Source organism: Notamacropus eugenii, chromosome 3 (assembly GCF_028372415.1).
Source record: "Notamacropus eugenii isolate mMacEug1 chromosome 3, mMacEug1.pri_v2, whole genome shotgun sequence".
Classification (NCBI taxonomy): domain Eukaryota; kingdom Metazoa; phylum Chordata; class Mammalia; order Diprotodontia; family Macropodidae; genus Notamacropus; species Notamacropus eugenii.
Window position 1 is genome coordinate 217,653,907 of NC_092874.1, and position 25,506 is coordinate 217,679,412.

The 25,506-nt window shown below is 37.1% G+C and overlaps 1 protein-coding gene across 15 annotated transcripts in view; it reads right to left on the reverse strand.

Moving 5' to 3' along the window:
• Positions 1 to 25,506, reverse strand: part of CCDC91 (coiled-coil domain containing 91) — a 580,237-nt gene that overhangs the window by 339,215 nt on the left and 215,516 nt on the right. For all 15 annotated transcript variants that reach the window (XM_072654437.1, XM_072654444.1, XM_072654435.1 and 12 more), the window contains 2 exons: positions 24,780 to 24,983; positions 12,582 to 12,686 (listed from right to left, as the gene is read on the reverse strand). In XM_072654437.1, coding sequence (XP_072510538.1) covers positions 12,582 to 12,686; positions 24,780 to 24,983 — 309 coding nt within the window. The remainder of the gene's footprint in view (positions 1 to 12,581; positions 12,687 to 24,779; positions 24,984 to 25,506) is intronic.

Consider the following 25,506-nt stretch of genomic DNA (forward strand, 5'->3'; position numbering starts at 1 on the left):
TTTCTATACCCCATTCCCTGTATTTCTTATTTCCCGATTATATGCAATAAAAATTCTCAACATTTGTTGTTAATACTTTGAATTCCAACTTCTCTCCCTCCCCCTCTCCCTCCCCAACCCCACTGACAAGGCAAGCAATTCACTACAGACTAAATATGTGTCGTTTTGCAAAAGACTTCCATAATAATCGTGTTGGGTAATACTAATTATATTGCCCTCTGTCCTATTCTATCCCCCCTTATTTTTCTCCCCACAATTGACTTTGTCCCTTCTCGAAAGTGTTTATTTCTAGTAACTCCCTTCTCCCATTTGCCCTCCTTTCTATCATTCCCCTCACCCTGCTTGTCGCCTCCTCCCCTACTTTCCTGTTGTGTGATATAAATTTTCATATCAAATTTGGTGAGCATGTTATTCTCTCCTTCAGCCACATGTGGAGAGAGTAGCTTCATTTTTACCCTCTTCCCTTCTCCCTTTTCTCCTCCATTGAACAAGATTTTTCTTATCTCTTTTATGAGTTATAGCCTGCCCCATTTCATTTCTTCCTTTCTCTTTCCACTATTTTCTTCCCTCATCCCTTAATTTTTACTTTATTTTATTTTTCTGTTAATATCACCTCTTCTGATTCAACACTCCTTGTATGCTCTGTTATTATTTTTCTTTCCTGTTTACCTTTTCATACTTCTCTTGATTCTTGTATTGTAAAGTCAAATTTTCTATACAGATCTGGTCTTTTCCTCAATATGAATGATTGAAAGTCCTCTTTATCACTGAATGACCATTTATTCCCTTGAAGTATTATACTCAGATTTGCTGGGTAGGTGATTCTTGGTTTCAATCCCAGTTCCTTTGACCTCTGGAATATCCCATTCCAAGCCCTTTGATCCCTTAATGTTGAAGCTGCCAGATCCTGTGTTATCCTGATTGTATTTCCACAATACTCAAATTGTTTCTTTCTAGCTGCTTACAGTATTTCCTCCTTGATCTGGGAACTCTGAAATTTGGCCACAATATTCCTAGGAATTTCTCTGTTCTTTCAGGAGGCAATGGGTGGATTCTTTCAATATTTATTTTGTACTCTGGTTCTAGAATATCAGGGCAGTTTTCCTTGATAATTTCATGGAAGATAATGTCTAGGCTCTTTTTTTTGATCATGGCTTTCAGGTAGTCCCATAATTTTTAAATTGTTTCTCCTCAATCTACATTCCAGGTCAGTTGTTTTTCCAATGAGATGTTTCACATTTTCTTCCATTTTTTCAAACTTTGGGGTTTGTTTATTAACCGCTTGGTTTATCTCATCGTCATTCATTTCCCTGAACTCAATTCTCTCTTCCAATGAATTATTTTGATCAGTGAGCTTTTGAACCTTCTCCTCCATTTGGCTAATTGTGCTTTTTAAAGCCTCCTTCTCCTCACTGGCTTTTTGGACCTCTTTTTCCAGTTGAGTTAGACTCTTTTTAAAGCTGTAATTTTCCTCAGCATTTTTTTGGTTCTCCTTTAGTAAGCTGCTAACTTGTTTTTTTAAGCTCTTCTATTGCCTGAGCCCAGTGTAAGTTCCCTTTGGAGGCCCTAGAGGCAGAGGCCTTGACTTCTTCTGACAGTGTGCTTTTTTCTTCCTCATCCAAAAGGATGAGGGGAGACACCTGTTCACCAAGAAAGTAACCTTCTATGGTCTTATTATTTTTTCCCTTTTTGGGGGCATTTTCCCAGCCAGTTACTTGACTTCTGAGTTTCCACCCCACAACCACCTAGCCTCCAGTTCCTCCAAGCCAGTACTGAGGGCTGAGATTCAGATGAGCTGCTCCAACCCTTCAGGGGCTTTAGGCAGGGCCAGGGCCACTATTCAGTGTGAGATTAAGATCAGCTGCTCAGGTGGGGGCAGGGCTGCCACACAGGGCTCAGTTCCCTCAGAGGGTTTACCATGAGACCTTCAACAATGGATGTGGGCCACTGCCTGCTCTGGGAGCCCTAATTCGCTGCTGCCTCCACTGTTGCCACCTGAGGAGGCCCGAGTTATGGGGACACCATGCTCCCTTCTTGGCCAGCCAAAAAGACCCTCTCACTGACCTTTGGTGCCTGTGGGTTGAGGGATTTGCGCTGCCAATGGAGATTCTGTCCCTGAACCCTGCTCGGTTCTGCTCCTTTTGGTGGGCAAAGATGGGCTGTGCTCTGCTCCGCATCCAGTGCGGCAGACCTTTCCTGACGGTCTTTCAGGTCACTCTGGGCTAGAAATCTCCTCCACTCCATTGTTCTGTGGTTTCTGCTGCTTTAGAATTTGCTGAGAGTTCTTCTTTACAGGTATTTTATGGGCTGTGGGGTAAGAGCTAGTGTATGTGCATCTTTCTACTCTGCCATCTTGGCTCTGCCTCCCCTCTGGAGAGCAAGTTGGAACTATGCTCAAAGAGCAATAAAGCTATGCATACCCTTTGATCCAACAATATCACTACAAGGTCTGTATCCCAAAGAGATGATAAAAATATTTATACCAGCCCTTTTTGTGGTGCCAAAATATTGGAAATTGAGACGATGCCCATCATCTGGGGAATGGTTGAACAAACTGTAGTATATGAATGTAATAGAATGCTATTGAACATTCAGAAAAACCTGGAAAAAACTTGTCATGAACTGATGCAAACTGAAATGAGCAGAACCAGGAAAAAATTGTACACATATGAACAACACTACATGATATTCAACTATGAATGACTCAGCTCCTCTCAGCAACACAATGATTCAAGACTAACGAAAGAAAAAATTATCTATTTCAACGTAAAGAACTGATGGACTATGAATGCAAATCAAATCTTTTTTTTTAACTTACTTTATTCTTTCTCATGTTTTTTTTTTCTTCTATTTCTTCTTTCACATTTGTGATTAATATGTAAATCTTTTTTTAACGTGACAGCACATGTAAAATCTGTATCAAACTCCCTGCCTTTTTCAGAGGAAGTAAAATTTAGAAGTCATAATCGTGTAAAACTGAATACTAAAAATTTTCTTGACATGTAAGGAGGAAAAATGAAAGACTATTAAAACAGAAAAATAAACAATTGTTACTTTAAAAAAAGAGGTAAAGGAGGGGAGCTTTTTTTTTCTTCTCCATAGAAAAGGATTTTGATCAAAAAAACTGATCTGATGGTTTGGCAATGTTAGGACAAATTGGAGAGAATGATATTAAACAGTAAAAATTCTGGTATTCAAAATAAAGTTACTTCTAGAAATAATATGAGATTTGCAGTTATAATGGTGTGAAGTATGAGTACCCAACTTTCACTTTCTAGAACTAAGTTTGATAGAAAAGTCACTCTCCTAAGGAGTGAGTTAAAGTAAAGAAGAATTTCCACTTAAGCACACCATTACCTCAGTCCATGAGATCCCCTTCTTTCCTTCTCCTTTCCCTTCCCTTCTTTTCCCCTTGTCTATCTCCTAATTTGAACATGTTATGAATTTAAATTTCTGGAAGCTTTTTTGAAAGAAGTGTCTCTTTTACCTCTTTTATCTTTAATTTCTACTCAGATATTCATACTGAAATGTTTTCTTTTATCTTCTTTCAATGAATTTTTCCAGTTAAATATTTTAGACAAATCCAAATTAAATAATATTTTAGTTTTCAACATTCACTTCTACAATATTTTTTAGTTCCAAATTTTCTCCCCATCTCTCCACTCCCCCATCCTGGGACTTCATGAATTCTGAATATCCCTTCTCCCAATCTATCCTCCCATCTATCACCACCAACCCTCTTTTCTTGTGACATTTTCTTTCTATTTTCCTGTAGGGCAAGATAGATTTCTAAACTCCATTGCATCTATATTTTATTTTCCAGTTGCAAGTAAAAGCAACTTTTAACATTACTTTTTTAAAACTTTGAGTTCCACATTCTCTCTCTTCCTCTTCCCCCCTCCACTGAGAAGACAAGTAATTTGATATAGGTTATAAATGTGTAGTCATGCAAAATACTTCCATAATAGTCATGTTGGGAAAGACTAACTATATTTTCCTTTATCCTATCTCACCTCCCATTTATTGTATTCTCTCTTTGGACCTTGACCCTCCTCAAAAGTGTTTGCTTCTAATTACCACTTCACCTAATCTGTCCTCTCTTCTATTATCTCCCCCTCTCTTATTCCCTTCTCCCCTACTTTCCTGTAGGCTACTCAACTGAGTAAGCATGTTATTCCCTCCTTGAACCAAATCCAATGAGAGCAAGGTTCACTCATTCCCTCTCACTTTCCCCCTCCTCTCCCACACAGGCTTTTCTTGCCTCTTTTATGTGAGATAATATACCCTCTTCTACCTGTCCCTTTTACCCTCTCTGAGTATACTCCTCACTCACCCTTTAATTTTATTTTTTTAAATCACCCTGTGCTTTCTATGTGTGTGTGCATATGTGTGTACGCATGTGTGTGTGTGTGTGTGAGAGGTGTGTATTCCCTCCAATGACACTAACACTGAGAAAGCTCTCATGAATTACAACAAATATCATCTTTCCATATAGGAATGTAAAAAGTTCAACTTTAATAAGTCTCTTATGATTTTTCATCCCTATTTACCTTATTTTTTCATGCTTCTCTTGAGTGTTGTATTTGAAAGTCTATTCAGCCATCTTGGCTCTGCCCACATAAGAAGCACTGGAGGGGTCACAAGTGATTGGTGGACTCTTTCAATATTTATTTTGCCCTTTGGTTCTAGAATATCAGGGCAGTTCTCCTTAATAATTTTATGAAAGATGATATCTAGGTTCTTTTTTTGATCATGGCTTTCAGGTAGACCAATAATTTTTAAATTATCTCTACTGGATCTATTTTCCAAGTCAGTTGTTTTTCCAATGAGATATTTCACATTATCTTCTATTTTTTTCATTCTTTAGGTTTTGTTTTGTAATTTCTTGATTTCTTATAAAATCATTACCTTCTATTCTACCTTTTAAAGAACTATTTTCTTCAGTGAGCTTTTGAAACTCCCTTTCCATTTGATTAATTCTGCTTTTTTTAAATTATTCTTCCTCTCATTGGCTTTTTGGACCTCTTTTGTCAATTGAGTTAGCCTATTTTTAAAGGTGTTATTTTCTTCAGCATTTTATTGAGTCTCCTTCAGCAAGCTGTTGACTCGCTTTCATGATTTTTGCGCATTGTTCTCATTTCTCTTACCAATTTTTCCTATGATTGCCTCTCCAAAAACAAACAAACAACAACAACAACACTGAGACCAAGGACTGGAAAACAGGATCCTCCACCTCTCTTACTTGATTTTCAAAATCCTCTTTGAGATCTTCCATGGCCTGAGACCACTGCATATTTATTTTGGAGGTTTTGGAAACCTTGACTTACTCTGAAGGTATGCATTCTTCTTCCTCATTTGAAAGGATGGAAGAAAATACCTCTTCACCAAGAAAATAACCTTCTATAGCCTTATTTTTCCCCCTTTTGGGGCATTTTCCCAGCCAGTTATTTCACTTTTGAGTCCTTTGTCAAGTTGAGGGTATACTCTGGGGACCTGTAAGTTCTCAGTTCCTCCAAGGTGACACAATCAAGGAAGAGGACTTTACTCCTCTCCTAGCCTGCACACTGCTCTGGAAGCAATCAAAAACTTTTCTGCCCAGAATCTGTGAGTAGTAGAATTCCCTCTCCACAATGGCCTCCAGTCTGCCAGGCCAGCGCTCCTCCTCACTCCTGGACCAGGCCATACTCAGAGTTGAGATTCAGATCAGCCGCTCAATTCCCCCAAGGGCTTTAGGCTGAGGGTTCCACAAATGGATGCTGCCGCAGTCACTGCTGCTGCTATCTCTGCCGCCTGGGGCCAGGGTTAGGGCTGCTCCCTTGTCACCAAGGTGAGAAAGCTTTCTCACTGACCTTTCAAGCTGCCTTTAGCATTTGTGGGTTAAGGGACCTCAGAAACCCTGCAGCTGCTGGGTATTCCACCCACAAGGCCTGTTCTGGTCCTGTTCCTTCTGGTGCTGTGTGGCCAAGGCTGGGCTCTGCTCCATGCCCCACATGATAGACAAGCCTTTCCTGTCAGCCTTCCAGGCTATCTTGGGCTGGAAATCTCTTTTACTCTGTCATTCTGGGGCTTCTGCTGCTCTAGAATTTGTTGAGAGTCATTTTTTACAGGTATTTTATGGGCTGTGGGCAAAGAGCTAGAGTATGGTAGTTGGAGGGATTTTATGTGTGTGTGTGTGTGTGTGTGTCAATACACAAAGAGCACAGGTTGAGTTGAATAGGTATGGATGATATCTAAAAAAATAAAATTAAGGGGTGAGAGAGGAATATATTGGGAGGAAAAAGGGAGAAAAAGAATGGGGCAAATTTTTGCACATAAAAGAGGTAAGAAAAAGCCTTTTTAATGGAGAGGAAGAGGGAGGAAGTGAGAGGAAAAGAGTGAACCTTACAGTAATTTCATTTGGCTTAAGGAGGGAATAACAGGCACACTCAATTTGCCATGAAAAATTTATCTTCTAATGAGATATTTCACATTATCTTCCATTTTTTCATTCTTTTGGTTTTGTTTTGTAATTTCTTGGTTTCTCATAAAGTCACTAGCTTCCATCTGTTCCATTCTAATTTTTAAAGAACTATTTTCTTCAGTGAGCTTTGAACCTCCTTTTCCATTTGGTTAATTCTGCTTTTTAAAGCATTCTTCCTCTCATTGGCTTTTTGAACTTCTTTTGCCAATTGAGTTAGCCTATTTTAGAGGTGTTATTTTCTTCAGCAATTTTTTGGGTCTCCTTCAGCAAGTTGTTGACTTGCTTTTCATGATTTTCTTGCATCTCTCTCATTTCTCTTCCTAATTTTTCTTCCATGTCTCTTATTTGACTTTCAAAATCCTTTCTTTAGCTCTTCCATGCCCTGGGACCACTGCATATTTATTTTGGAGGTTTAGGATTCAGAAGTCATAACTTTTATGTCTTCCCCTGATAGTAAACACTGTTCTTCCTCATCTGAAAGGATGGCAGAAAATACCTGTTGACCAAGAAAGTAACCTTCTATAGTCTTATTTTTTTCCCTTTTTGGGGCATTTTCCCAACCAATTACTTGACTTTTGGTTCCTTTATCAAGAGTAGCATATATTCTGGGGACCTGTAAGATCTCAGTTTCTCCAAGGTGGCACAATCAATGGAGAGGAGTTTACTCCTCAGTGGTCTCCAGCTCTGCCACACCAGCACTCCTCCTTACCCCAGAACAGTGCTCAGGGCTGAGATTCAGATCAGCTTCTCAATTCCTCCAGGGGCTTTAGCTGGAGGGCCAGGCTGCCACTCAGTGTGAGATTAGGATCAGCTGCTCAATTCCCCCTTAATTCCAGCCTTAAGCTGAGGACTCCAACAATGGGAGCTGGGTCCTGCCTGCTACTGCTGCCCAGCACCACTGCTGCCTGGGGCCAGGGCTAGGGGAGAACCCTGTTCCCTTCTTGCCACGTTGGAAAAGCCCTCTCATTGACCTTTGAAGCTGCCTTTGGGGCCTGTAGTTTGAGGGATCTGTGAACCTCCCCTGCTGCTGAGGATTCCACCCCCGAGGCCTGCTTCGGCCCTGCTCCTCCTGGTTTCTGCATTAGTACACCCCTACTACATTTCTGTTGTCTGGAATGTTAAAGAAGTAAATAATGTCTTCAGGGCTGGTTTTCTTTTTATGAATGTTCCAAATGCCTCTTTATTACTGAATATCAATCTTTTTCCATTTATGAACAAGCTCATATATGCAGGGTAGGTCACCCTGGAATGCAGCATTATTCCATTCTTCCTTCATTTTCTGGTGAGTATAGAACTGTCTTGTGTTATTTGTGTTTCCTTTAATTATATGTGAAGGTCTTTCTCCTGATACTTTCTAGAACTTGCTGCTTCTAAATTAAATTATGAAATTAATTTTTTTTTTTTCTGTTTTCAGCTTTGAGGTTTTGTTTTGTTTTTTTTCCTGTTGGCAATCTATTAATTCTTTCAACTGATATTTCGTTTTCTGTTTGGGGTATTCTAAGCAGTTCTCTTGTATTATTTCTTGCATTATGGTGCTGAGGTTTTTTTGCTTGTTGACCTATAATACTTAGATTGTTTCTACCCATCCTGTCTTTCATATCAGTTTGTTTTACAAAACAAGCATAATTTCTTTTTTTTTCACACTGAATGTAATTTGTTATGAGGAACAAAGGAACAGCAACAAATCTAAACATAAATGCATATATACCTGCCAAGCCTAGAGGCCTGTATTGGGCTACCCGAGTCTTCCTTACCTGTCCCAGGTCTTCGGTTGGCCAAACCGGATAAACGTATGAGAGAAAGGACGTTCCAGAGTCGAACAGGGGTTGAGCTTTATTTCAGGGTCCGGGTTACAAATGCAGGGGGATCTTCCTTAGGAGGAAGAGGGGGAGATTTCCTAAGGAGGCTAAGCTTAAGGGATTGGAAGTAGAAGTACAAGCGGGGAGAGAGGGGGAGGGGAGAGAGGAAAGAAAAGAAGCGGAGCCCTACTTTTCTCTTTGGCTCCACACGTGCTAAGAGAGAGCTTTCTGGCTTCCTCAATCCTACTTAATCTTCAGCCACACAGTTTGCATCTCAATACCGTGCTGTTAGGTAACTAGGTGTGCTCCAATCCGGGACGACCTCGAGGGCAGGGAGACTCCACCCATCACGTATCTCCAGGGGAGAGGCGGAAATACCCGAGCTAGCCGAGCTAGCTCAGTCTGACCTTCTCGAACCCCCACTGTTCATGGAGGGCCTCGTAAGACTCTAAGATTTAGAAGTCCCACTTTTACCCGCCTGAGACTGTCCACATGGAATTGAGCTTCCAGTCCCAACATATACCATAGCAACTGGGACTGAGACTGGGAATAGAAATGGAGAAGGGAAGAATTAATGACCAATCAAGAGATAAAGAACATTATGAAATGCGAAATTGATGATTTTGGTTACATTAAATTGAAAAGGTTTTGTACAAACAAAGCCAATGCAACTAAGATAAGAAGGGAAGCAGAAAGGTGGGAAACAATTTTTACAGCCAGTGTCTGTGATAAAAAACTGTGAAAGTGAGATGTGACTGGGAATGGAAATTTTTCATAATAGGAGAGTAGATGGAGTTAATCAGAGACACAGACAAGAATTTTAAAGATGAGGACAGATATGTATAAAGGTCATTTACTATACAAGCCAACTTGGGTAAAGAATCAGGTGAACTTATTCTCCCTTTTGGCCAATCTTTCCCTTTCTTGGATTCTGTTAAACTAATCTTTTTTAAAATTTCTTTATTTATTCATTTTTGGTTTTCAACATTCACTTCCATAAGATTTGGTGTTTCAAATTTTCTCCCCTTCCCTACATTACTCCCTACCCAAGACAGCATGCAATCTGATATGGGCTATACATATACATTCATATTAAACATGTTTTCACACTAGTCAGCTCGTAAAGAAGAATGAGGATGAATGGGACGAACCACAAGAAAGAAGAAACAAAACAACAACAACAAAAAGAGAGAGCAAAGCATATACTTCAATCTGCATTTGAACTCCATATTTCTTTCGCTGGATGTGGACAGAATTTTCCATCATGGGTCTTTTGGAGTTATCTTAGATCATTAGAGCTAAGCCTATCAAAGTTAATCATTGTACAATGTGGCTGTTACAGGATACAATTCTTTATGGCTTCTGCTTATTTCACTCAGCTTAAGTTCACATAAGTCCTGGTTTTTCTGAAATCAGCCTGCTCATCATTTCTTATAGCACAATAGTGTTCCATTACTTTACTACACTGCAGCTTGTTCACCCATTCCACAACTGATGGGCATCTCCTCAATTTCCAATTCTTGTCCACCACAAAAAGAGCTACTATAAATATTTTTGTAGATGAGGGTCCTTTTTCCATTTTTATGATTTCTTTATGATACAGATCTAGAAGTGGTATTGCTGGTCAAAGGGTATGCAGAGTTTTATGACCCTTTGAGCATAGTTCGAAATTGCTCTCCAGAATGGTTGGATTATCTCACAACTCCACCAACAATCCATTAGTGATCCATTTTTCCCATATCTTCTCCAAAATTTTTCATTTTCCTATTTTGTCATGTTAGCCAATTTGATGGGCGTGAAGTGGTACCTCAGAGTTGCTTTGATTTGCATTTATCTAATTAAGAGTGATTTAGAGTATTTTTCATGACTATAATTTCTTCATCTGAAAATTGCCTGTTCATATCATTTGACCATTTATCAATTGGGGAATGACTTGTACTGTTATGAATATGACTTAGTTCTCTATACATCTCAGAAATGAGGCCTTTGTCAGACACTGACTATAAAAACTGTTTCCCAGTTTCTGCTTCTCTTCTAATTTTGACTGCACTGGCTTTGTTTGTACAAAACAATTTTCAATTTAATGTAATCAAAATCATCCACTTCGTACTTCACAATGTTCTTTATCTTTTAATTGGTCACAGATTCTTCCCTTCTCCCTAGATTTGATATGGTCTCTATCCCTTGTCTGGTCATAAATTCTTCCCTTCTCCATAAATCTGACAGGAAAACTATTCTGTGCTCTCCTAGTTTGCTTATAATATCAGCCTTTATATCTAAATCATGTTTCCATTTTGGCTTTATCTTGGTGTAGGGTAAAAGACCCTGGTCTATGCCCAGTTTCTGCCATGTTATTTTCCAGCTTTCCCAGCAGTTTTTGTCAAATAGTAAGTTCTATCCCAGAAGTTGGAGTCTTTGGATTTATCAAAGAACAATTTACTATAGTCACTGACTACTATGTCTTACGTACTTAATCTATTCCACTGATACATCACTCTATTTCTTAGCTGGTACCAAGTAGTTTTGCTGATTTCTGCCTAATAATAAAATTTAAGATCTGCTATGGCTAGGACACTTTCCGTTGAATTTCTTTTCACTGTTTCCCTTCATATTCTGGACCTTTGGCTCTTCCAGATGAATTTTATTATTTTTTCTAACACTATAAAGTAATATTTCAGTAAGTTGATTGGTAAAAGTGAATATGCATATGCAATTATTAATTAATAATTATAATATTAATTATTAATATTTAGGTAGCATTACCATTATTATTATATTACTTTGGCCTACTGATGAGCAATATATTTATAGCAATTATTTAGAGCTGACTTTATTTGTATGAGAAGTGTTTTATAATTGTGTTCATAAAGTTCCTGAGTTTATTTTGGCAGGTAGACTCTCAAATAGTTTACAATATCTACAGTAACATTAAATAGAATTTCTCTTTCTCTCTCTTGATGTTGGGATTTACTAGTAATATAGGTTGGTTTCGTTTTTTGCCTGTTCTAATTTCATTAACTCCTTTTCCTTCTCTTATTGCTAAAGCTGACATTTCTAGTACAATATTGAATGAAGTGGTAATAATCAGGATATCCAAGTTTCACCCCAAATCTTACTGAAAGAGCTTCTAGCTTATCCCCATTAGATATATGCTTGCTGATGTTTTTAGACAGCTCCTACTTATCATTTTAAGGAAGACTCCATTTATTTCTATGCCATCTATTGTTTTTTAAAAGGAATGTAAGCCGTATTTTGTCAAAAGCTTTTTCGGCATCTACTGAGATAATATATGATTTTTGCTAGCCTTCATTCCTGGTATAAATCCTATCCTGGTGATAGTGTGCTATCCTTGAGATAAGCAGTTGTAATCTCTTTGCAAATATTTTATTTAAAATATTTGCTTCTATATTCATTAGGGAAATTGTTCTGTAATCTAAATCTTATGTATGTATATATATATGTCTAATATAGATGTATTTGAAAATGTTTGTAGGTTGCAGGGAAGAAAATAGGGATAGAATGAAAATTCTGCGCCATTTTTGTGCCTCAGCAAAGGCTTGGAATATATTTTTTTCCTTATGTCCACCATATAGAATCCCTACCTTCCTCCAAAGCCCAGTTCAAGTATCAATAATAATAGCTAATATTTACAGAGAACGTTAAGGTTCACAAAGGGCTTCATCTCATTTGAATCTCATAGCAACATTATTAAGTAGGTGGTATTATCCCCATTTTACACATGGAGGAAATGGAGGCTGACAGGTTACGTGACTTACCCAGTCGGTGCTTGGCATTCTATTCACTATGTCCCCTACCCACCAATCACCACAAGAATCATATTCTGATACACCATTCCCCACACCCGCAGTTTCTAGTGATCATTTACCAAAATTGCTTTGTATAAATATTTTATTTTATATATACATTGTGTTTTCCTCTATTATTTATTTTTGGTTTTGCATCATCAGGGCTTAGAAAAATCATTGGCATATTTAATAAATATTTATTAAATTTAATAAATGCTTGTTGAATAACGACTGAGTGCATCAAACAATGCGAATACCCTTATATTCCTAAATCAGAATAGCATCTCTTCTAGCAAATTGCATGCATCTTTGGATCAATAAAGTCTTAGACTCTAGTCTAATGGATAACCAGAGTTCATGCTACATTCAGTGTTTTAAATTTCCATTTTAACAATTTATGAATATTTATTGATAGAAATCCATTCACTCTCAGTATTTACTAAACACCTTTTAAATTGACATCTCAAATCATTTCCTTAAAATTATTATATTTTAAATATTAAAAAGTGAGTTTACCTGAAGCATTTTGTATTTATCCTGGAGAAAAACTGCTTCATCTTCTTTTTCTTTTAGGAAATCTTTTTCTAGGGTTCTATGCTTTTCCACCAATGTTGCTAAATCCTAAAGAAAAAAAGCAAAGAGACCATATTTTACAGTGGAGACAGTCAAAATTAAATTTAAGCTATTTTTTAGCCAAATATTATAGAATTTAGTCAAGAATTCTGGAGTTCAGGAGGGGTGGAGGCAAGATGGCAGACTAAGAGCAATAACTCACCTAAGCTCTTAGACAAACTCCTTCAGATACCTCTAAAAAGAGAAACTGACCAAATGTTGGAGGGGCAGAATCCAATAGGAGATAGACTGTGGCGGGTTCACAGCCCAGGACAGACTGGAAAGTTGACAGGAAGGTTTTGTTTCACGGGGGTGGAGGAACACAGTGTGCATAGCACAGCATGTCCCCACCTCAGCAGGGAAGAGCAGGAAACCCCAGGGAGGTTTGAGGCAGCAGCAGCACTGCAGAATCTCGGGAACAACAGCCCAGGATGAGAGTCCAGCAGAATCAAGTGAGTGAGAACTGAGGAGCCCCAGGTATCTGCAGTGACTGCTCCTGAGACTATCAGCCCTCAGATTAAATGTCTGTAAGTCACCTACTTGAACTTCCAGGAAACAAAATGGCAGAGTGATCAGTAACTGCTCTTTCCCCTTCCCCTTGTTGATCTTGAAAAAACCATAAAATATTTCCCTAGAAAAATGCTGGATCAGTGGGATCAGAAGAAGGGGAAAACAGTCTCTTAGCACATGAGGCTAGGAAAATTGATAAAGAGGATCCTCCTGTGGTGGTGGAAGGGGAACAGTGCAGGCCTGGAGCTGTCCCAGACAGCTCCACCTCAGTGAACCGGGAGGAGATTATGGAATATCTTCCAAGAAATCATCAAGGAAAACTACCCAGAAGTTCAAGATCCAAAGGGTGAAACAGTCATCAAAAGAATCCACCGTTCACCTCTCAACAGGGATCCCAAACTAAAAACACCAAGAAATATTGTTGCCAAATTCCAGGACTACCAACTGAAGGAGAAAATATTACAGGTAGCCACAAAGAAACCCTTCAACTATCAAGGAGCTACAGTAAGCATCACAAGGACCTCGCAGCTTCTACATTAAAAGACTGAAGGAATTGGAATACGATATTCTGTAAGACAAAGGAGCTAGGACTACAGGCAATGATCAGTTACCCAGCAAAATGGAGCATAATATTTCAGGCAAGCAGATGGACATTCAATGAAATAAGAAATTTCCAGATTTTCCTGATAAAAACGCCAGAACTCAATAGAAAATTCAGTCTTCAAATGCACGTCTCAAGAGAAGCATAAAAAGGTAAACAGGGGAAAAGAAAAACTTGTTACTCAATTTGGGCAAACTGTTAACCTCCCTATAAGCGAAGATGATACTTGTTAATCTTGAGCATTGTACATCTATTAAGAAGTATAAAAGGGATATCCATAGAGAGAAGGAATAGGTATAAAGTAAATGATGTGATGATAAAACTGTGATTCAAGTACACCAAGGAGATGTGAAAAGGAGGAAGCAGAAAACAATAAATTACAACGCAGGAAGAAGTACAAAATTATATTATAGTAGAGGGAAAGAGGGGACGGAGATGAGTATTCTTTGAGAGGTACTCTTATCTGATTTGGTTCAAGGAGGGAACAACAAACGTAAGTATATAAAATCTAAGAGCTCTATAGGCAGTAGGAGGGGAAAGGGGAAGAAAGGGAAGGGGAAGCTAAAAGGGAAGGAAGAAGTAGTAAGGATAAAGAGGAGTAAAAGAGAGGGGGCTGAAAGAAGGAAGGGAAGACTGTGGGAGGTAGTGGTCAAAAATTAAAACTCTATTGAGGAGGGGAAGGGAGACAGGAGAACTAAAAGCATAAACAGTGGGAAAGAGGATGGAGGGAAAGACACAGATTGTAATCATAACTGTGAATGTGAATTGAATGAACTCTACCATAAAACAGAGACAGAGAGGAGAGTGGATTAAAAGCCAAAACCCAACAATATGCTGTTTACAAGAAACACATTTGAAATGTGGGGACACACACAGGGTAAAGGTAAAAGGTTGGAGCAGAATATATTGTGCTTCAGCTGATGTAAGAAAAGCAAAGGTAGTAATACTAATGTCAGACAAAGCAAAAGCAGAAATAGATCTAATAAAAAGAGATAAGGAAGGAAACTATATCCTGCTAAAAGCCACCACAGACAATGAAGCAATATCATTACTAAACATGTATGCTCCAAGTGGTATAGCATCCAAATTCTTAGAGGAGAGGGTGGGGGAGTTACAGGAAGAAGAAGACAGCAAAGATAAACTAGTGGGGCACCTCAAACTTCCCGTTTCTGAACTTGATAAATCTAACCTTAAAATAAACAAGAAAGAAGTTAAGGAGGTGAAGAAAACTCTGGATAAAGTAGATATGATAGATTTCTGGAGAAAACTGAATGGGGATAGAAAGGAACATATGTTTTTCTCAGCAGCACATGGTGGACCATGTTCTTGGGCAAAAAATTGACCATGTTCTAGGACATAAAAACCTTACAATCCAGAGAAGAAAGGCAGAGAAAGTCAATGCATCCTTTTCAGATCATAATGCAATAAAAATTATATGTAAAAAAAGGCAATGGAAAGATAAATCAAATTGGAAACTAAGTAATATAATCCTAAAGAAGGAGTCGGTTAAACAACAAATCACAGAAACAATCAACAACTTCATTCAAGAGAATGACAATAATGAGACAACCTAGCAAATCTTATAGGATACTGCAAAATCAGTTCTTAGGGAAAAGTCTATACCTTTGAATACCCACATGAATAAAACAAAGAAAGAGGAGACCAATGACTTGAGCATGCAGATAAAAAAGCTAGAAAAAGAACAAACTGAAAATCCCCAAGAAAGTACAAAATTAGAAACCATGAAAACCAAAGGAGAGATAAATAAAACTGAAATTGAGAAAACTATTGAGCTAGTAAATAAAACAAGTAGTTGGTTATATGAAAAAAATAATAAAATTGATAAACTTTGATCAATTTGATTAAAAAAAGAAGAAAACCAAATTACCAACATCAAAAATGAATAGGGTGAACTCACTTCCAATGAGGAGGAAATTAAAAGGATAATTAGAAATTACTTTGCCCAACTTCATGCCCATAAATTCGACAATCTAAATGAGATGGATGATTATTTTAAAAAATATATATTGCCCAGATTAACAGAACAGGAAGTTGAATACTTAAACAACTCCATCTCAGAAAAAGAAAGATTTACAAGTGAATTCTATCAAACATTTAAAGAATAGTTAATTCCAATATTATATAGACTATTTGTGAAAACTGAGGAATAAGGAATACTCCTGAATTCTTTTTATGATACAAATATGGTTTTGATACCTAAACCAGAAAGAGACAAAACACAGAAAGAAAATTAAAGACCAATTTCTCTAATGAATATAGATGCAAAAATTTTAAATAAGATTTTAGCAAAAAGAATACAGCAACTTATCAAGAGAATAATACACTATGATCAGGTAGGATTTATATCAGGAATGCAAGGCTGGTTCAAAATTAGGAAAACTATTAACATCACTGATCATGTCAACAACAAAACTAACAGAAACTACACGATTATCTCAATAGATGCAGAAAAAGCTTTTGACAAAATACAACTTCCATTCCTGTTAAAAACACTGGAGATAATAGCAATAAAGGGAACTTTCCACAAAATAATAAACAGTATCTACCTAAAACCTTCAGCAAGCATTATATGCAATGGAGATAAGCTAGATGCATTTCCAATAAGATCAGGGGTGAAACAAGGATGTCCATTATCACCACTATTATTCAACATGGTACTAAAAATGTTAGCTGTGGTATTAGAGAAGATAGAGAAACTGAAGGAATTAGAATGGGCAAAGAAGAAATTAAGTTATCACTCTTTGCAGATGATATGATGATATACTTTTAGAATCCCAGAGATCAAAGGAAAAAAAACACTTGAAATAATAAACAATGTGGCAAAGTTGCAGGTCACAAAATAAACCCACACAAATCTTCTGCATTTCTATATATTGGGAACAAAGCCAAACAGCAAAAGATAGAAAGAGAAATCCTATTTAAAGCTAGGGTAGACACTATAAAATATTTGGGAGTTTACCTGCCAAAACAAACCCAGGGACTATATGAACACAATTACAAGACACTTTTCACACAAATACAGTCAGATCTAAGTAAATGGAAAAACATCAGTTGTTCACAGGTAGGCCAAGCCAATATAATAAAAATGGCAATTTTAGCTAAATTAATTTACTTTTTCAGTGCCATACCAATCAAAGTATCAGACAATTATTTTCTAGAGCTAGAAAAAATAATATCAAAATTCATCTGGAAAAACAAGAGGTCCAGAATGTCAAGGGGACTAATGAAAAGAAATGCTAGGGAAAGTGGCCTAGTACTACCAGATCTCAAATTGTATTATAAAGCAGCAATTACCAAAACCACTTGGTATTGGCTGAGAAACACAAGGGTAGAAAAGTAGAATATGCTAGGTACTCAAGACACAGCAATATACTGTTTGGTAAATCCAAGGACCCCAGCTTCTGGGATAAGAACTCAATGTTCAACAAAAATTGCTGGAAAAACTGGATAGCAGCATGGCAGAAACTAGGCATAGACCAATGCCTGACACTGTACACAAGAATAAAGTCCAAATGGGTACACAATCTAGGTATAAAGATTGATACTATGGACAAATTGGTGGAGCAAGGAATAGTGCATCAGATTTATGGAGAAGGGAAGAATTTTTGATGAAAGAAGAGATAGAAAGCATTATGAAGTGCAAGATGGATAATTCTGATTACATTAAACTGAAAAGTTTTTGCACAATCAAACCCAATGCAACCAAGATTCAGAGGGATACAGAAAACTGGGGAAAAACTTTTTGCAGCTACTGTCTGTGATAAAGGCCTCATGTTTAGAACATATAGAGAACTGAGTCAAATGCACAAAAATATAAGTGATTCCCCAATTGATACATGGTCAAAGGATATGAACAGGCAGTTTTCAGAGGAAGAAATTAAAGAAAACTACAGTCATGAAAAAAATGCTCTAAATCATTACTGGACGCAAATCAAAACAACTCTGACGGACCACATCACACCTGTCAGATTGGCAAACATGACAGAACATGAGGATGATAAATGTTGGAGCGGGACAGTCAGAACACTAATTCATTTCTGCTGGAGCTGTGAGCTGATCCAACCATTCTGAAGGGCAGTTTGGAACTATGCCCAAATACCTACAAAAATATGTATACCCTTTGACCCAGCAATACTACTTCTAGGACTGTATTCTCAAGAGATCATAAAAATGGGAAAGAGTCTCACATGTACAAAAATATTTATAGCAGCACTCTTTGTGGTGGCCAAGAACTGGAAATCAAGAGGATACCCATCAATTGGGGAATGGTTGATTAAGTTATGTTATATGAATGAAATGGAATAGTATTGCACTAGAAGAAATGATGAACAGGAAGACTTCAGAGAGGTCTGGAAAGACTTACATGATCTGATGCTGTGTAAAAGGAGCAGAACCAGGATAACTCTGTGCACTGCAACAACCATAGTATGGGCAAGTTTTTTTCTGGTAGACTTGGAACTTCATTGCAATGCAATGTCTTAAAAAAAAAATTGCAATGATCTTTTAAGGCAAAATGCCTTCCAAATCCAGAGAAAGAATTATAGAATTCAATTGCAGAATGCAACCGATCATTTTTTTTCTGTATTACGTTTTGGTTTGTTATATGATTTCTCCAATTCATTTCAATTCTTCTATGCAGCACAACTGTGGTGAAAATGTATTTAATAGGAATGTATGTGTAGAATCTAGGTAAAATTGTATGCTGTCTTGGGGACAGAGGGAGAAGTAGGGGGAGGGAGGGAAAAAGAAATCTAAGTTATATGGTAGAGATTGTGGAATACTGAAAATAAATAAAATTAATTTAAAAAATAAAGGTAAACCGAGGAAAAGAAAATCTTGTTACTCAATATGGACAAATTGTTTATATCCCTATAAGGGAAGATGATACTTGTTAACCGTGATGTGATGATAAAAATGTGATTTAAGGGTGTGAAGGGATTGTAAAAGGAAATGTGAAAAGGGAGAGGCAGAAAATGTTAAATTACATGACAGGAAGAGGGATAAAATTATATTGCAGCGGAGGGAAAGGGGAGGGAGGTGAGCATTGTTTGAGAGGTACTCTCTTCTGATTTGGTTCAAGGAGGGAACAACAAACAAGTATATAAATCTTAAGAGCTCTATAGGCAGTAGGAGGGGAAGGGGGAAAGAAGGGAGGGGAGGCTAAAAGGGAGTGAAGAAGTAATAAAGGAAAAGGAGAGTAAAAGGCAAGGGGGTTGAAAGAAGGAAGAGAAGACTGAGAGAGGGGAATTAAAACTCTTTTGTGGAGGGGAAGGGAGAAGGGATAACTAAAAGCATAAATGGTGAGAAAGAGGATGGATGGAACAACACAGATAGTAATCATAACTGTGAATGTGAATGGGATGAACTCTCCCATAAAAGGGAGACAGATAGCAGAATGAATTAAAAACCATAATCCAACAATATGATGTTTACAAGAAACATATTTGAATTGGGGGGGATAAACACAGGGTAAAGATAAAAGGTTGCAGCAGAACATACTGTGCTTCAGCTGATGTAAGAAAAGCAGGGGTAGCAATTGTAATCTCAGATAAAGCAAAACTAGAAATAGATCTAATCAAAAGAGATAAGGAAACTATATCATGCTAAAAGGCACCATAGACAATGAAGCAATATCATTACTAAATGTATATGCTTCAAGTGGTATGGCATCCAAATTCTTATAGGAGAAGTCAAGGGAGTTACAAGAAAAAATAGATAGCTAAACTATACTAGGGAGACCTCAACCTCCCCTTCTCTGAACTTGATAAGTCTAACCTCAAAATAAACAAGAAAGAAGTTAAAGAGGTGAATAAAACTCTGGATAAAATAGTTAAGATAAATCTCTGGAGAAAATTGAATGGAGATAGAAGGAATATACCTTTTTCTCAGCAGCACCTGGCATACATACAAAAATTGTCCACGTACCAGGGCATAAAAACCTCACAATCCAATGCAGAAATGCAGAGATAGTGAATTCATCCTTCTCAGATCATGATGCAATAAAAATTTTATGTAATAAAAGTCCATGGAATGATAGACTAAAAATTAATTGGAAACTAAATAATCTAATCCTAAAGGAGTGAGTTAAACAACAAATCATAGAAATAATCAATAACTTCATCCAAGAGAATAACAATAATGAGACAACCTCTGCAAAAGCATTTGTTAAGGTAAGTTTTATATCTTTGAATGCCTACACAAATAAAATATAGAAAGAGGAGATCAATGAATTGGGCATGCACCTGAAAAGCCTCAAAAAAGAACAAATTGAAAATCCCCAAGTGAACACCAAATTAGAAATACTGAAACCAAAGGAGAGATTAATAAAATTGAAATTAAGAAAACTATTGAACTAATAAACAAAACTGAGTTGGTTTTATGAAAAAACGAATAAAATTGATAAACATTTGGTCAATTTGATTAAAAAAAGAAAGAAAACCAAATTACCAATATCAAAAATTGAAAAGGGCGAACTCACCCGCAATGAGGAGGAACTTAAAACAATAATTAGAAATTATTGTGCCCAACTGCATGCCCACAAATTCGACAATCTAAATGAGATGGATGAGTATTTTAAAAAAATATAAATGGCCCAGATTAAGAGAAGAGGAAGTTAAACACTTAAATAACCCCATCTCAGAAAAAGAAATTGAACAAGCCATCAATGAACTCCCTAGGAAAAAATCTCCAGGGTCAGATGGATTTACAAGTGAATTCTATCAAACATTTAAAGAATAGTTAATTACAATACTATGTAGACTATTTGGGAAAATTGGGGAAGGCATCATCTCCAATTCTTTTTATGATATAAATATGGTTTTGATACCTAAACTAGGAAGAGAAAAAACAGAGAATGAAAATTATAGACCAATTTGTCTAATGAATATAGGTGCAAAAATTTTAAATAAGATTTTAGCAAAAAGAATACAGCAGCTTATCAAGAGAATAATACATTATGATCAGGTAGAATTTATACCAGGAATGCAGGATTGGTTCAACATTAGGAAAACTATTAGCATTATTGACCATGTCAACAACAAACTAACAAACCACATGATTATCTCAACAGATGCAGAAAAAGCTTTTGACAAAATACAACACCCATTCCTTTAGAAAACACTGGAGAGCATAGGAATAAATGGAGCTTTCCATAAAATAATAAGCAGTCTCTACCTAAAACCTTCAGCAAGCATTATATGCAATGGAGATAAGCAATCCCAATAAGATCAGGGGTGAAATAAGGATGTCCATTAACACTACTATTATTCAATAGTACTAGAAATGTTAGCTGTAGCAATAAGAGAAGAAAAAAAATGGAAGGAATTAGAATAGGCAAAGAAGAAACTAAGTTATCTCTCCTTGCAGATGACATGATGATATACTTAGAGAATCTCAGAGATTCAAGTAAAAAACTTCTTGAAATAATAAACAACTTTGGAAGAGTTGCAGGCTACAAAATAAACTCACTCAAATCTCGTGCATTTCTATATATTACTAACAAAGCTCAACAGCAAGAGATAGAAAGAGAAATTCCATTTAAAGCTAGGGTAGACACTATAAAATATTTGGGAGTCTACCCCTACCTTGTCAGGCAGTGTAATAGCAAGTACCCCAGCATACACAGTAGGGCCTGCTACACAGGTTCTTAGATCTGCTTTTCTAAAAGGAAAGCAACTCAATAGTCTTCTTTAATTACATTCAGCAACAGAGAAAATACAAGAAGAGAAATAAAAACCAACAGACAGGGCTTTTAACTGTCTGACCATAAGCAATACATACATCACAGATCAACAAACAGATCCAACTGTCTGACCATTACATACATGCACAGTTACCAGAGAAAGAAGCATCAACATCTGGGTTTTCAAAGCTGGAGTGCAGGGAAGGCTCTTTAATGGCTACCCACAGTCTCATCTGGCCCAGGAACTTTCTTCCAAAGAGTAAGCCCCCAAAGTAAAACTTCACCTCAGAGCATATATTCACTTCTCAGAGGTTGATGGCATCAAGACCCTTCTGATCCAGTGCCTCATTAATTAACAAAAGGTATGGGCCTTCCTACAAACCATGCCTACCCTAATCAATCTTCCCTTGAAGGGCTTCACTTGAGGCCTGTTAATGGGTGGGAGAAGATCTTTATCTACATTACAGGGAGCAAACACCTTCCTTTCATTTACAGAGATGGATAATCTTTGAATTCCTGGGGATTAACCTCCTCTTTCCACATAACTCAGAAGATTTCAGTCAGATTTTGCATAAGCAGTGGACCCCACGACTTATAAATCTCTGCTAGAATGGAATATGTGCCAGGAACTTTGCCACAGGAGAGGAGTCTAATGGCATTCAAAACCTCTTCTTCAGTTTTAAGTTAGAGAGAGACTGACTTCAACCTGAGGTATATATGCTCAATGGCTTCAGTAATGGTTGATGATAGTCTGCTCAGAACACTATGTTAGTATTCAGCCTATCTCTCCAGGATCATGTCCTTATCACTAATCTATGTGGCTCCATCAATAGTGATGAATTCAGATGCACCATAGGTCTCTGGTCCATAAATAGCCTTCAGGATATCATAAAAGCATTTTGGACTGTTAGTTAGTATCAGCGTAAAATAAACTTTTATCTGCCTGTTCACTGATCCAAGAATCCTACTTCTCTCTAAGCTTTGCTTGCACTTTACTTTTGATAGCACTCTACCTTTTAGAGACAGATGAACTATCCTGCTGGTAAACTGTGGAGTTTAGAACTCTGTGGAGTTCTCATTTTTTGTTTAGTAGCTTCTGAATTTCCCCACCATTTTCATCAAACTATTATTGCTCCAGTTTAAAAAAGCACTATAGTCTGGTGACATTAAGTCTTCTCGCAGTCATCTTGCCTTGAGGACATTGCTTTTGTTGAATGGAATGTTTAGCTTGGAGAGGATAAGTCTAGGATCAACCTAGCACTCTGTGCCATACATCATCTACATCTATTCTCCTTCCAATGACAATATCTACTGAATACAAATGTTTACTGTAAGGGTGCATCCACAAAGTTTTATTGAATTCAAGTAAATAGAAGAAAGTGCTGGTGATAAGGTCATGAGGTACATAAGTCTTCAGTAGTAAGTGACCACTGCTGTTACTGTTTCCAACTCCATTCCTCATAAGATTTCCCTGCCATGTCCGACAGTCTATGTCTACTCTGGAATCAGTCAGTCAGAATTACAAGATTATTTTCTTTTGGAATGTTGATTATAAGGGTCTCTTGGTCTTCATAAAATTTTTTTTGACCTCATCAGGGTTCATCATGGTGGCAGCATAGGCACTGATGATGGAGGCATGTCATTTTCCTGCAAGGGGTAATTGCATTGTCATAAGCCTGCCATTCACTCACTTTGGGTGGCATGCAAACTTTTTGACTATATTTGTTTTTGATTGCAAAACCGACACAGCTTCACATTTTTTCCTGTCACTGCCACCAGTCTAGAAAAATGTGTATCCAGCTCTGATTTTCATAAGCTGGCCTTAATTTGCCAGCCTTTTTACACTCAGGGCTACTATTTGGATGTAATTAATTTCTCTCATAACAAGAGCTGTTCATCTTATAGTCCTATTGGATTTCATGTTGTCTAAAAGTGTACACATATTCCACTTGCCAATGATGAGTGGAATCATCTTCATAAAAGTTTTTATACATTTTTTTGTGTGTTTTTACCACAAGGCAGGATCCCTACCTATTATAGGGTGAAGAAGACAATTTTTAGGGCATCTTTTCTAGCCCCTTCCTCATGCTAAGACCTACACAGTTCAGTCCTTTAAAAAGGCTGCTCAGACACTCAAGGGGCTGAGAAAAGCCACTGCTGCTTCAGTCCAGTGAAAATATGACCCCAAGGCCTACACTACCTGTGTAAAGCTCCCAGTGTATCTGCACCTGCCACTTCATCACTTGCCAGTCATCTCAGGATTTTGACATAGGTAAAAATGGTTAATTGGCATAGGTGAAATTTTTTTACTGGTGCATAAATTAGATTTGAGGTAGAGTTTTGAAGTCATCAAGCTCCCTTCCAGAGTCATCCAGAGAGTCCAGCATCAAGACAAAAGTAAAGATGACTTATGGTGGCTTGGGGTATAGATTGGTTAACTTTGGTGTCTTCAAGTTCTAACCAGGCTTTAAGCATCTCACTGCATCTGCTTCTGTAACCTTCAGGGAGGTTGGAACAAAATGTTCTCAACCACTCATTCCACTGGGGGAAGTCTTTACATGCTTTGGAAAGACACCCTCCTAACTCACCAATGGCTTTGAGATCTCTTGCTTACCCTCAACCTGGTTTAGCCTGTCTGCCAAAACATTTTGCTGGAGCGTGGCCACTGTTTATGCTACAGCTTCTTGGAGCCACACATAAGAGTTGGATGAATCAGGTGGTCACCAAAATTAGAAAGCAGCCCTGAAAAGGACTTGAGCAGCAAGGTTCACACCTATTTTTCTTAAACATTTCTACACACCACCAATATATATTGCATATGTATATATGTACACATATATACATACAGATATATATACACACATACAGATCTATATGTATATCTCTAGTTTATGTGTGTATATATGAATGTGTATATAACAATACATAACTACATACTAATATAAACAATATAATAATATATAAATGCATGCACATATACATATATATTTATACGTATATTTACATATATACATATATAAAATTATATATAGTTACATATATCACATAATGAATTCCAAAGCTAAGAGTTCAAGCACAACTTAGTAAAACTTAATATGTACAGATTCTAAATGAGCTCTTCTCACACTGCAAAATACTTATTAAAGTCTTTCCCTGGTACTAGATTCATTTCAGTGCGTAAAAACATGTTCATGGAATTACAATATTAGTTTTCTCTGATAAGTTTTTAATCATGGTAAGGCTCTTTTGATTAAGTTTCAAAAACTTCTACAAGGAAATTCCATCATACCTTTTTAATTCTCTGTTTTTCTTCTTCAGAAGCCTTAAGTTTAACCTCCAAGCTTGTAACTTTTTGTTGAAGTTCCATGTTTAACTCAATAGCTTTGTGATCCTCTGCAGAATCATCCACAAGTGAAATTGTTTCATTAGTTTTTTCATCAGTTAAATCCAATGGAAAAACTGAAGGATCAATAGTATTTGTTGATTGCTGAACCTAATTCACATGGGAAAAAAAACCAAAGGAGAACAGCTTACAATGTACCAATAAATAAAAACAACTCAAAGCACTAGAAACCACATTTGGAACCCTTTAAGTAAATTGATACAACCCTAAAAATAGTACAATAAACTTGTCTTTTAGAATGGGACAAAATTTCCTCCAAAGTATTTCTTATTTGGTTTACAATACATCAAAAAAACCAAACCAAACCAAAAAAAAAAATTCTTTTCAAGGCACGGCAAAATACATTTTATTATTTAATTGGCCACATTTTGATCCAAAAACAACTGGAGTTCTTAGGAGTTTCCAAAAATATCTCTATGTACTTCTTTGGAGCTAAATGAATCAGACTCTGAAAGTTCACTATGTATGTGTTTCAAAGTGATTCCCAGCTTCTAGAGACAGAAAAGAGATGCTCTCAGACCTTCTATAAGACTCTGAAAATTCATATTAGTCTCATGTGCTTTTTCATTTGGATTCCTTTAGTTTCCTATTCAATGTTCACAACACTAAGCAT